At 49.0% G+C, this 13724-nt stretch overlaps 1 protein-coding gene across 13 annotated transcripts in view; it reads right to left on the reverse strand.

Annotated features, from left to right (window-relative positions):
- The window catches only part of CEP250 (centrosomal protein 250), a 168035-nt gene that overhangs the window by 15307 nt on the left and 139004 nt on the right, over nucleotides 1-13724 (reverse strand). For 12 of the 13 annotated variants that reach the window (XM_075901439.1, XM_075901443.1, XM_075901444.1 and 9 more), the window contains 2 exons: nucleotides 2666-2773; nucleotides 2199-2354 (listed from right to left, as the gene is read on the reverse strand). In XM_075901439.1, coding sequence (XP_075757554.1) covers nucleotides 2199-2354; nucleotides 2666-2773 — 264 coding nt within the window. The remainder of the gene's footprint in view (nucleotides 1-2198; nucleotides 2355-2665; nucleotides 2774-13724) is intronic. The other variant, XM_075901440.1, reaches the window with a different exon arrangement.

The raw sequence follows: 13724 nt of genomic DNA on the forward strand, positions 1-13724 counted from the left end.
TCTCTATTCTCCTCCTGTCCATCACTTGCTATCCCCAGCCCTTACTTACACACTCTGATAAACAGTTTATTTTTAAATTATGCGATACATACAATTAAAATCACGTGTTTATAGTTATGAAATAAATGGTCTGTTTTTTATTCATGCTATTTAAATCTAAAATGAAGCATTTATAATTATACATTTTGTGGAGACAGAGTACTGTGGCTGGGGGCAGAAGAGAGGGGGCAGGGTGCTGGGAGGGCAGAGGACAGGATTCTGCAGCAGGGGACAGACTGCCAGTGGGGACAGAGTTTGGAGAGTGGGGACGGGAGTGGGGACAGAGTTCGGAGAGTGGGGACGGGAGTGGGGACAGAGTTCGGGGAGTGGGGACGCGAATGGGGACAGAGTTCGGGGAGTGGGGACAGAGTTCTGTAGGTGGGGACAGGAGAGTGGGGACAGGGGAGTGGGATGCCAGTGGAGGCAGAGAGTCCCCTGCATCTCCCTCCTCCCAGCATTCCCCTCCCCCGGAAACCAGCGCGTGCCTGCCTTGGGGCTAACACCCCCCCCCCAGGGAAGCCCTGCGCACGCGCCTGCCCACAGGGCCGACCCCCCCACCCGTGCAGGGAAGCCGCACGCGCCTGCCCGGGGGTCGACCCCCCCACCCGCGCAGGGAAACTGCGCACGCCTGCCCGGGGGTCGACCCCCCCCCACCCGTGCAGGGAAGCCCCGCGCGCACTTACCCCGGGGCCAAATCCCCCCGCGCAGGGAAGCCCCGTGTGCGCGCTCACCTTCCACGGGGCGAACCCCCCCACCCCCCTCGTGCAGGGAAGCCTCGCGTGCCTGCCCAGGGGGCCAAGCCCCATGCGCGCGCCTGCCCCCAAGGCCATCTCCCCTCTCCACGCAGGGAAGCCCCACGCGCCTGCCCCAGGGCCAATCCCCCCGTGCAGGAAAGCCTTGTGCGCGCCTGCCCAGGGGGCCAACCTCCCCATCAGCGCAGGGAAGCCCCGCGGGTGCTTGTCCCAGCGCCAACCCCCTCCCCGCGCCAGGAAGCCCTGGGGCCAAACCCCCGCGCGCCGGAAGCCGACACTACCTCCGGCTTCTCTCAAGGTAAGTAGTGAGGCTTCTGGGGGGTGGGAGGGAAATGGGGGCAGGGCCGACAGGACACCTCGCGAGCAACTGGTCGAGGCCTCGAGATCGACCAGTAGCTCGCGAGCGACCGGTTGGTGACCAGCGGAGCTGGTATTGGAGTTAATGTATGCGAGTGTAATGGGCAGGAGGTGCCAAATTGCATGGGGAATGGGCAGACAATGCCAGAGAGAGGGATGGGCATATACCGGTGGTGCCAGTGCATGAGGTATAGGGGCAGCTGGTGCCTGAGGGTGCGGGCATTGTGACAGAGTGGCGCCCCGCCACTCCTGTCCAACTCCCAAAGTCCCCACTCTGTCGCTGCTGCTCTGGGGTAACTGCAGTTCCAATCTCCCCATACTGACCGGGGAGATAGGGGGGTCCGGGCCCTCCCTCACTCCCGGACTCCAGCCCAGGGCCCTAAGGTCAGGATCGATTAACCCTGCCTTGCTGGGGGGGGTGCTGGCCCGCAACCCACCAGCACGCTGGATCCTCGCCCTGCCCTGGGCTACTTCCTATCCCCCTCCCGCGGGCCTCCCTACCCGACTCGCGGCACCACTTTGCTGCCGCGCTCCCGGTCTCGGCTTGCCTGGGGGTGCCCGGGCCCCCCCCAACGCCTGCCGCTACGCCCCGTTCACCTCCGCCCTCCCGCTCCGCTCCACTCTGCTCCGCTTCCTTCCCCCCTCTGCCGGAAACCGCCAGCATTTTGAACTCCCCACCTCCGGCGCGCCGGCGTGGTTACGTCCCATGCCACGCACCCGGGCTCTGCCTCCTCGCCCCCCTCCCCCCAGCCCACGGCCAACAGGGAATCCCTGGCGCCGCCGCTCAGCCGAGCGTTGGCGGCCGAACATACGGCGCACGTCCCCCTCGGGGGGGGGGGGAGTCACCCCGAGGCTAGCCAGGGCGACCGCGGGTTTAGTGCGGGGCGGGCTCGCCTCCCGGGGGGGGGGGGGGCGGACCCGCTCCGTCACAGCATACACAGACAGCGATGTAGCACGTGGGATTGGTCAGGTGGTGATGGAATATGTAGGTGTGGCTGTCATTCCTAGTGTCAAAGGGACCTGGGGAGTTTCAAAGAGAACCTGGCTCACCTGCTCTAGAGTCTTCCTGAGTTGGGTGTTGAGCTGCTCCAGCTGAGTTTTGTCATGTTCCAGCCTTGCAACAGCTCGCTGTAGACATGCTAGGCGCTGCTGCAGAAGTCTCCTCTCTGCCCCCACTGCTAGCTGCTCCTCTTCCTTTCCCTTGTCCTGAGGGGTGCACAGTCTCGGTGAATCAGTGTCATGTGGGTGTGGTAGTAGTCATGCTGCCCCAGATGCTCAGGGTGGGGAATCTGTACAAAGTTAGCTAGGGAGGGCTACAGATAAGTACATTGTGTCTGATAGGGACTGCTCATTAGTTGCTGCCAAAGGAGTCACCAGTACCCCATAGAGCTAAGGGGCCACCCCCAATCACAGCCACCAGTGGTGCTCTATGCTAGGACCCTGACAGAATTAATCTAGATTTCTTACTTCTTCCCTCCTATGTGTACCTGTGACCTGCTCACTCTCCCCTCCCTCACCTGCCATTTTCTTGCTGTTGTGTCCCTAAGCAACAGATCCACATGTCCATTCAGAGCCTTGTTTGGAACCCTCTCCTCTAGGTCTTTGAGAGCTGAAGCAAGCTGCTCCTGTAGTAATGACAAAAAGCACAGGTCATCCTCTGGAAGCTGGGTTGCAGTGCTTCCTGCTGGAGAAGACACTCACTGCTGCACTTGGCATCTGCCTTCAGGTATATGGCTTGTGATTGAGGTTTCATTGATACAGCTGGGTTAGTAAGGGAAGGTTACTCATCTATGCAGTAACTGGAGTTCTTCGAGATGGTTGACACCATGTGAGCTCCACCTTAGGTGTGTCAGCGCCGCTGTGCCCTGATGAGAGATTTGTGCTAGAAGTGCCCATGGCTGGCAGCGCACATGGAGTGCTGGAGCAAGCGGTCTGAGTTAGCTACTCCACATGCACAGCTGGTCATCCTCTGTTCCTTCTATGACCTGTATACATGTAAGTCCGAAATCGAGGGAAGGAAGGGTGCATGATGGAGCACTTACGGGGACAACCATCTTGAAGAACTCCAATTCCTGAAGAGGTGAGTAACCTTCCCTCCTTCTTCAAGGAGTGTCCCTGTGGGTGCTCCACTTTAGGAGATTAGAAGCAGTGGTCCTGTTAGGAGGTGGAAGCTTCGGTGTGTGTGACTCTGACTGATGATATTGTTTGGCCAAATTTTGTTTCTGAGTCTGCAAATGTCTGGATGGCATAGTGTGGTGTGCATGTGTGTATAGATGCCCAAGTGGCTGCCCTGTAGATGTGTTCCATTGAAACACCTTATAGGAATGCAGTAGTAGCCGCCATGGCTTTTGTGGAGTGAGCTCTTATGTTAGGAGGTGGCTCCTTTTGTGCTAATGTATACACCAGATAGCCTTTATTTTGATATGGGTAATCCCTGTGATCTCTCTGTGGATGAGATGAATAATTGTGAAGATTTGTGGAATGGCTTTGTGCGTTGTAAGTAAAAGGCAAGTGCCCTGCGGATGTCCAAAGTATGAAGCACCTTCTCCCTTTGGCAGAAGACAGGCAAGTCTGGTTCATTGCAATGAATGGAGGTAAGTACCTTTGGGATTAATTTAGGATGTGTTCTCAAAACTACTTTGTCTTTGTGGAATATCGTGTATGGTGGGTCTGAAATGAGAGCCCCCAATTCTCCTATCCATCTTGCAGAAGTAACTGCGACAAAGAATGCAATCTTCATCAAGAGACATAATAAAGAGCATGTAGTTAGCAGCTTGAAGGGCCTGCACACGAGCACTGTCAGTACGAGATTTAAATCCCATGCTGGTGTTGGGTCTTTAAGGGGTGGGAACATGTTTTGTAGACCTCGCAGGAATCTTTTGACAGGTGGGTGGGTAAAGACAGAGTGTAATTGCAGTGGAGGGTGGAAGGCTGACATGGAGGTGAGGTGTACACTTACAGAGCTCAGTATGTACACATACTGTAGTATGTGTGTTATGTGTGTGTGGACTGGCTCATACTTGTGGGTCGAGCACCAAGTTGTGAAGTGCTTCCATTTCTGTCTGTGTTTTTCTCGTTGTAGGTCTCCTGGAATTTTTGAGGATGTGTTGTACTGGTTCTGGTAAGCCCATTCCATATCGTTTAGCCTGCTAACATCCACGCTTGGAGATCAAGTGTTCGTATGTCAGGATGGTGAAGCTGACCATTGCATTGTATAAGCAGAGCTCGGACTGGTGGGAAGTGATTCGGTGATTAGATGCTCATCTCCAAGAAGTATGGATACCATGTTTGTCTGGGCCAGTTGGGTTCTATAAGAATTACTCTGGCCCTGTCTTGTTTGATCTTGAGGATTACATGTTGTATCAGTGGAAATGGGGGGGATGTGTAGTACAGATGTGCCTTCCACGGTATGGCAAAGACATCCCCAAGGGAGTTGTACCCTATGTACACTCTGGAGCAATACTGTGGGAAACGGGCATTGTTGTGTGTGGCAAATAGATCCACTGAACCCCCACTTCTTGAAGAGGAAGGTCAGCACTGAAGGGTTTATTTCCTATTTGTGGTTTTGCGGGAATTACCTGCTTAGGATGTCTGCTAGAGTATTGTCCTTGCCTGGGATGTAAGTTGTGACAAGGTGTATATTCCTTGGAATGCACCACTCCCATAAGTGGACTGCTTCTTGGCAAAGTTCGTATGACCTGTTCCCTCCCTAGCTGTTGAAATAGTACATTGTAGTTATATTGTCTGCAAGGATCTGGACTGTTCTGTCCTGCACGAGCGGGAGGAAATGTGTGAATGCATTTCTTACTGCCCTGAGTTCAAGCAGGTTGATGTGTTTCCCTGTATTGTATTTGGTCCATTGAGCCGGTATTCCTCATTAATGAAATGTCTGTAGTGCTCGTTACTGATGGTGATCACTACTCATTAATGAAATGTCTGTAGTGATCATTACTGATGGTGGGGTTCTTTGGAAGGGGACTCCAGCACATATATTGTCATGTAGGGTCCACCATGTGAGGGAGGCCTTTATCCTGATTGGTATTGTGGAGGCAGGAAAAGGGAATAAGAGAATTTGTGTGCAGCCATCTTGGTCTTGTTAACAAGAGAGCAAGTGTCAGGCTAAGTCTGTGGCCTGACAATGCGAGATCTGTAATTAGACGCTGCCTTTGCCTCTTGCCTCTATACGGAGATAGGGATAGAACGCTGACTCTGGCAGGGACCTTGAGATAAGGAGCATCTGGGTGGAACTAAATACCTGTTAACTATTGGTGTTTGTAATGGGAAGGAGACTAATTGTTATTGTTGTTATATCTAATAGACAGTATATAAACTGCTTCATAATTGCTTGTATTCGAAGATCTACCTCGGAAGGGGGGGGGGCTCCCCCCGTCCGAACCATTTTTTCCCTTGCTGCAGCTCGTAATAAAACTGCCTCTGGCTACTTGTTGCTTAAACACAATGCAGAGTGAAGGCTTGTTTTCTTCCACAGTATGGTGAGTTGTTTATGTGATGGGTGCATGGCTTGTACACTGTGTGAAGCCATGCTTGTAGAGGTCTCATGTGGAGGCTGGCTGTTACTACTGGGCTGGCCTGTGCCGTTGATATAAGGTCTTTTATTGTTGTGAACCTGTGTTCTGGTAGAGAGGCTATGGACTTCATGCAGTCTAACTGTGCCCCTATACACTCTAATGTAGGAGTTGGGGTCTGTGCACTTTGCTATTTTTATCTGGACTCCGAGGTTGCTGAATAGGTCTCTGATGGTGCTGACTGCCTGTGTTGTATGTTGCTCTGTGGTGCCTGTTACTAGGCAATTGTCTAGGTAAGGAAATATAGTGATGCCCCTTTTCTGTAAGTGTGCAGTTACTACTGATAGAACCTTTGAGAACGATCATGGGGCTGTTAAAAGTCCTGTACTGGAAGTGCTTGTCCTGTACTGGAAGTGCAGCTGGTTAAAGGGTGTGGATCTGTATCTCTGTGTAAATAGTCTGTCCTGCTTTCTCTTTGTAACAGGTGCATGGATGCCCAGAGTCTTTAATGTTGCTCGTGAGTCCTTTAGGGTGGGTAAGAAGGCATTTGTGGACTTGGCGAAGAGCTTGATCCCGTCAAATGGCAGGTCCTCGACCACTGACTGCACCTCTCTTGGGAATCCTGAGAGCTGAAGCCAGGATGCTCACCTCATCACTACTGCAGAGGCCAAAGATCTGGTTGCTGTGTCTGTGGAATCCAGCATAGCCTGTAAGGCTGTTCTAGAAATTAGTGCCCCTTCCAGTAAAATGGACTTGAATTGAACCCTTTTGTTATCTGGAAGGGATTCGATAAAGACAGCTAATTGATCAAAAGTGTGATGTGTGTATTTTGCTAATAATGCCGTTTAATTGGCTATACAGAGCTGGAGGCTTGCCGATGAGTATGCTTTTCTAACCATCATGTCCAGCCTCTTCCAGTCCCTGTTGTAGGGGACAGTTCGGGGAGCTTGCCTCTTCGGTTAACTGCATCCACCACTAATGAATTCAGAGATGGGTGGGAGAATAGGAATTCTGCTCCTTTAGGGGCGACATATTATTTTCAATCTGACCTCTTGCAGGTTGGTGATATTGTGGCTGGCGTTTGCCAGAAATATTTAGCCGGGTCCACGAGAGCCTCATTTATTGGGAGAGCTAGTTTCATGTATGGAGATGTATGTAGTATGTTTGTGAGTTTGTTTGGCATAGTAGTCAAGTAGATCTCCAGTGTGTCAGCAACTCTTAAGAGTTCTTCAAATGACCTGAAGTCATCCCCAGCTGTCAGTGGTGGCAGCATGATTGTATCATCAGTAGAAGCTGATGGCTTGTTCACAGGAGGAGAAGGGGGTGTGCGATCATTGCACATAATGTCTACTTCCTCCTCCACCGTGTCTGAACTGTATTGGTCTGGAGAGTGTTCTGCTATAGTGCTTGATTTTGGTGCTGGGGATGGGTGCTGTGGTGGCTGCATCTGCTGTGGTCGGTATGGTGCCCATGCGTCCCAGTATGGCCAGTTTGCTGGGATAGGAGATGGGAGCCATTGCTGAGGTTGCCAGTGCTGGTTGGGCTGGGGCGAGGAGTACCACTGTAAATATGTATGGATGAGTACCTCATCTTCATCATAACTGAATACTGGGGCCATTGATGTGGCCGGAGTGGATGATAAAGCTATGCCTCGAGGTATGTGGAATGCCATTGCTACCAAAAAGGGGTGTTCCCGGTACTGATGTCACTAAGAATTCCCCCACGGTCGTGAACTGCTGTGCTGGTGGCAGGTGACAGGGCATTAGCAGGACTAGTAGTGCTGCTGGTGTCTATAGCGGCATTAGACTTGGTGTCCTTTGCCTTTTGTGCTTTGCCGGCGCTGAATGCTTTGTTGGTGCCAATAGCGCTGCTGAGCTGCCCATTGCCGCTTCCAAGCACCGCTTTGTTGCTGCCAATAGAACTAGCTGTACTGTCGATTGCCATGGTCGGTGCGAGTGGCTTTTTGCTCGGTGCTGGCATGGAGGGTTTGCATTTCGCCTCCAGCTATACCTCTGATGAGGCATGAGCATTTTGCTTGGGAGTCACTGCCTTGTCGATGCCAGTCCCGGTACCAGACTGCTTGTTCAACCCTTTTAGTTCTGAGGGCATGCGGGCAATACTGGTGAGGAGGGGATGCTTCCTCGAGGGAGAGTCTGTCCCTGATGAGAAGTGGAACCTCTTTTTTGGCTGTTGATTCTTATGGTGGTCCTTTGAGCTGACATAGTGGTAGCTCTCCTCTTTGATGCCACCTCAGGGGGTGGATGCTTGCGGGGGGAGGGGGGTAGTGCTCGGGGTCTGAAGCTAGATGAGTCTTTTTCTCCAAGTATATCATCTTTAATTTCATCTTTCTTGTTCGGGATGTCAGTTTTTTGCAGTGAGGGCACTGATCGGTAGGGTGCTCCTCACCCAGACAGCGGACTCACAGGTCATGTACATCTGATATAGATAAGGACAGTTTACAACCTGTTCACTTTTTAAAACCGGGCGAGCGCGGCATGTCCCAGAAAGGCAAGATTTCAGCATGTGTTATCGCCGAGAGTTCAATTACCTGTCTATTCCTAATATAATATTCTAAGTAAGAAATGAAAATAACAAAATAATTTTTTTTTAAGTACAAAGGTAATGAAGCAATAACTATCTTCTAATACTATAAACTATACTGTAGTTTAGTAGTGAGGTAAAGATCGCAACTGCTGAGATGCGACTGAAGTCAGCGGTGGTTGAGAAGGAACTGAGGATGGATGGCTGCGCACACGGAGGAGCTAACTCAGACCACTCGCACCAGCACTCTCCATGTGCTGTCGGCCACGGGCACTGCTATCACAAATCTCTGATTGGGGTGTAGCGGCGCTAATGCACCTAGGGTGGAGCACCCATGGGGATACTTCTCAAAGAACAATATATATTACACTCAGTAGCTGCGATCCAAGAGACACTGGTGTCCAATTTGCAAGAGTAGCCTTTGGAGCTAATGATTTATTGTTAGGAATAGACACACCCAGCAAAGATCTGAGAATAAACACATTATGCATCTTAGGGACTGAAGCATAAATGATATTTATTCCAGGATTTCTTTATGATGACATTACCCTGGCTGAACAGGCAGATGAAATCAATGACAGTAAAGACCCTACCCCATGCTGGAGACTGAGATGGTACTCTTCTTATTTCCCTTTTTTCTCTTTGATAATTTAATAGATGGATCTTGAAGAACAAAGTTACTTGGAACTTTCATCACACATTCTTTCAGATGTTTCTTAGATTAATACAATTTAGAAGGTGTATGATTGAGTAATTTAAGCAGATTTTTTAGAATAGGACAAGAAGGTTTATCAATTACCAACTAAATTAGGAGTAATATTGGAGAGGAATCTCATTATGACCTCATCAAGATACAGGTCAATATTTTCAAAAGCAAGACCATTAGCTCCAAGTAGCTCATTCTGTACTGTGGGAAAAAAACTCAAATTGATTTTTCTAAATTTCTTTTTTGCTGGAGTCCGAGTAGACCCCAGCCCTCTTTAGAGTTTGGTTGGGCTCTGTGAATTTTACTGGGTTGATTTCAAAGAGTGATTTATATGAGCACATGGGGAAAAAAGATACTTAGTGTAAAATTAGAGTTCCTTCCTCCCTCCCCCACTTCATTTAGCTGCAGCCCCAGGTGGTTAGTCACTTCATTACCTGGTTAAAAAAAAAAAAAATCATAAAACTTTAAGCCTCAATCCTGCAATCACTTTTATTTGTGCTTACTTTTACTTAAGTGAATTGCTCCCATCAAGCCAATGAGAATACACAAGAAAAGTTAGTTATTCACAAGCTTGTTTGCTTTTCTTACAAACTTACATGAAATTGTAAAAGTTAGTACTATTGCCTTGTCAAGAAGGAAAAGTGATGAAATTACTGAAAAGGCTAAACAGCTGACTATCAATCTAATTGTTTCCTGCATACCTGCATGTTTACTATTGCTTATCTATATATAGAGAGAGATGTGTGCATCTGTCTGTGAGTTAATTTGTTCAAGAACTCCTCATAAATGGTAAGAACTAGGCCCACCAAATTTGGTATGAAGCTTCCTCTTACCCTAACTTAAAGCAAGGTCAGGTTTGGTTGTGCCAGGAAAATGGGAAGTGCCGGGAATAGGACTGTTTCCCAGAACATGGAAAGGGAAGGGGCAGAGAGAGCAGGGACACGATACTCAGTCATCATTGGAGGCAGCGAGTGCAGGGGATAGCATTACTGCTGAGTGAGTACTGAGGGGTGGCCATACCATTAAGAGACTGGCCAGCTAGGATGGGGTTCTGCAGTGGAGCATGTAAGTGGCCCCTCTATCCCAAAACAGCATGTACTAGCTGTGTGTGTACTAGCTCTCCACATCTTTTTTGCAGTGGGGGGCCCAGAACTGGACACAATATTCCAGATGTGGCCTCACAAGAGCCGAATAAAGGGGAATAATCACATCTCTGGATCTACTGGCAATGCTCCTCTTAATGCAACTTAATATGCCATTAGCCTTCTTGGCTACAAGGGTACACTGTTGACTCATATCCAGCTTCTCATCCACCATAATCCCCAGGTCCTTTTCTGCAGAACTACTACTTAGCTGGTTGGTCCCCAGCCTGTAACAATGCTTGGGATTCTTCCGTCCCAAGTGCAGGACTCTGCACTTGTCCTTGTTGAACCTCATCAGATTTCTTGTGGCCCAATCTTCCAATTTGTCTAAGTCACTCTGGACCCTCTCTTTGCCCTCGAGTGTATCTACCTCTACCCCTAGCTTAGTGTCATCTGCAAACTTGCTGAGGGTGCAATCCATTCCCTCATCCAGCTCATTAATAAAGATATTGAGCAAAACCAGTCCTAGAACCGAACCTTGGGGCACTCCGCTAGAAACAGACCGCCATCCTGACATCGAGCCGTTGATCACTACCTGCTGGGTCTGGCCTTCTAGCCAGCTTTCTATCCATCTTACCATCCATTTATCCAATCCACATTACCTTAACTATCTAGCAAGAATATTGTGGGAGACCGTATCAAAAGCCTTGCTAAAGTCAAGGTATATCACATCCACTGACTTTCCCATGTCTACAGAGCCAGTTACCTCAACATAGAAGCTAATCAGATTGGTCAGGCACGATTTGCCCTTTGTGAATCCATGGTGACTATTCTTGATCATTTTCCCCTTTTCCAAGTGCCTCAAAATGGATTCCTTAAGGATCCCTTCCATGATTTTTCCAGGGACTGAGGTAAGACTGGCCTATAACTCCCTGGATCATCCTTCTTCCCTTTTTTGAAGATGGGCACTACATTTGCCTTTTTCCAATCATCCAGGATCTCTCCCGATCTCCACTTTTCAAAGATAATGGCTAAAGGCTCCTCAATGACAATTGCCAACTCCCTCAGTATCTTCAGATGCATTAAGTCCGGACCCATGGATATGTGTACGTTTAACTTTTCTAGATAGTTCCTCACCTGTTTTTTACCCACCAAGGGCTGACCATCTTCATCCCATCTTGCATCACTTAGCGCATTAGTCTGGCAGCAGACCTTGTCCGTGAAGACAGAGGCAAAGAAAGCATTGAGTACTTCAGCTTTCCCCACATCATCTGTCACTAGGTTACCTCCCTTATCCAACAGGGGCCCCACGCCCTCTCTGATCACTTTCTTCTTGCTAACATGGCTGTAGAAACCTCTCTTGTTATCCTTCACATCCTTCACTAGTCACAATTCCAATTGCGCTTTCCCCTTCCTGCTAACCCCCTGGCATTCTCGAGCTATACATTTAAACTCCTCCCTGGTCATTTGTCCAAGTTTCCACTTTTTGTAAGCTCCCTTTTTGTGCTTAAGTTCACCAAGGGTGTTCCCTGTAAGCCAATCCGGTCTCCTACCAGGTTTGCTTCTCTTGCTATGCATCGGGATTGTTTCTTTCTGTACCTTAAATAAGGCTTCTTTAAAATACTGCCAGTTCTACTGGACTCCTTTCCCCTTCATGTTAGCATCCCAGAGGATTTTGCCCTTCAGAGGGAGTCTCTGAGGGAGTCAAAGTCTGCTTTTCTGAAGTCCAATGTGTGTATTTTTCTACTCTCTTTTCTCCCTTTGGTCAGGATCCTGAAATCTATCATCTCATGATCACTGCTTCCGAGGTTGTCACACGCCTCTACTTCCCCTATCAGTTCCTCCCTGTTCAAGCTGCGCACGGCCCCTGGTCGGATCTTTCAACACATGTACCAAGGAGTTATCCCTAACATTCTCCAAAAACTTCCTGGATTGCATGTGTACTGCCGTATTGGTCTCTCAACAGATGTCAGGGTGATTAAAGTCCCCCACGAGAACCAGAGCCTGCGATCTGGAAGCTTTTCTCAGTTGTCTGAAGAAAGCTTCATCTATCTCATCCACCTGATTCAGTGGCCTGCAGTAGACACTAATCACAACATCACTACTGTTGGTTGCACCTCTAAACTTAACCCATAGACTCTCAACAGACTTTTCTCCCTCTATATACTGGAGTTCAGAGCAATCGTAGTGCTCTCTTACATATCACGCAACTCCTCCTTTTCTCCCCTGCCTGTTCTTCCTGAACAGTTTATACCCTTCCATGACAGTGCTCCAGTCATTTGAGTCATCCCACCAAGTCTCTGTTATCCCAATTAAATCATATTTCTTGGACTGGGCCAGGGCCTCCAATTCTTCCTGTTTGTTGCCCAGGCTTCTCACATTGGTGTACAAGCACCTCAGATAACCAGTTGATCGCCCTACGTTCTCCATTCGAATCGGGGTCCTCCTTTTTTGCTTGTTCCTCTTTGCATTTCTTCCCAGTATCTGACTTTCCCACTCACCTCAGGGTTTTGGTCACCTTCCCCCGACGATCCTAGTTTAAAGCCCTCCTCACTAGGTTTGCAAGCCTGCTCAAGATGATGCTCCTTCCTCTCTTTGTTAGGTGGATCCCATCTCTTCCTAACAATCTTTGTGCCCGGAACAGAGTCCCCTGGTTGAAGAAACCAAAGCCCTCTCTCCGACACCACCTATGCAACCACGCATTTATGTCCTCAATTCGACAATCCCTGCTCAGTCCTTTCCCTTCAACAGGGAGGATGGATGAGAACACCGCTAGTGCTCCGAATTCTTTGATCCTTCTTCCCAGTGCTACATAATCTGCAGTAACCCGCTCAAGGTCATTCTTGGCCGTATCATTCGTATCAATTGCTATAGCTGTGGCCCATTCTTGGTAGAAGGGTCTCAGGCAGTGATGGAAGATGACATTTGGATGTACTGGATCTATAGGGTGGTCACTCACCCTCCTCCCCCCAACCAAAACTTCAAATTTTTTGTTTGTGTGAAGTCGACTGGCCATTAGAAGACAGGTTCTGTTGAGTCCTCTTTCTGTTGGAACGTTGCTTGGGCCTGTTCTCGTATAGCCTCTGCTGTTGTCTGTAGTAGTTATAGTCTCTTGGTCTTTGGTAGCGAGTGTATTTGCATCTCTAGTTTGGTGGGGTGTACATCCCCACAGTGCAGAGTGTGGTACGTGAGTCCTTCATTGAGTGTAGGACTTCGTCTGTCTTTATAGCGAACAGCTGGTTTCTATCAAAGGGGAGGTCCTCCACTTTAGATTGTAATTCTTTGGGGGACTCATGATTGTAGCCATGAGACCCTATGCATTACAATTGCTATAGCTGTGGCTCTGGCAGCAACATCCACTGCAGTCTGTAGGGCAGTTTTTGCTATGGATAGGCCCTCCTTGATAATGGACTGGAGGTGTGCCCTCATTCTCAGGATGGTCATGTACCAGTTCCTTTATTCTAGTGTAGTTGGCATGATCATAGTTAGCCAGGAGGGATGTATAATTCAATATTCTAAATTGTAGGGTGGCAGAAGAATATACCTTGTGGCCAAAGATATCTAGCCACTTATGTTCCTTGTCTCGAGGTGTAGACTTACATTGTGGTTGTTTGGACTTGTGATTAACCGAGTCTACAACTAGTGAGTTCAGTTGGGGATGCGTGAAGAGGAAGTCCATGCCTTTTCCTGGGAAAAAGTATTTTCTATCCACCCTGTGATT

Source organism: Pelodiscus sinensis, chromosome 18 (assembly GCF_049634645.1).
Source record: "Pelodiscus sinensis isolate JC-2024 chromosome 18, ASM4963464v1, whole genome shotgun sequence".
NCBI lineage: Eukaryota > Metazoa > Chordata > Testudines > Trionychidae > Pelodiscus > Pelodiscus sinensis.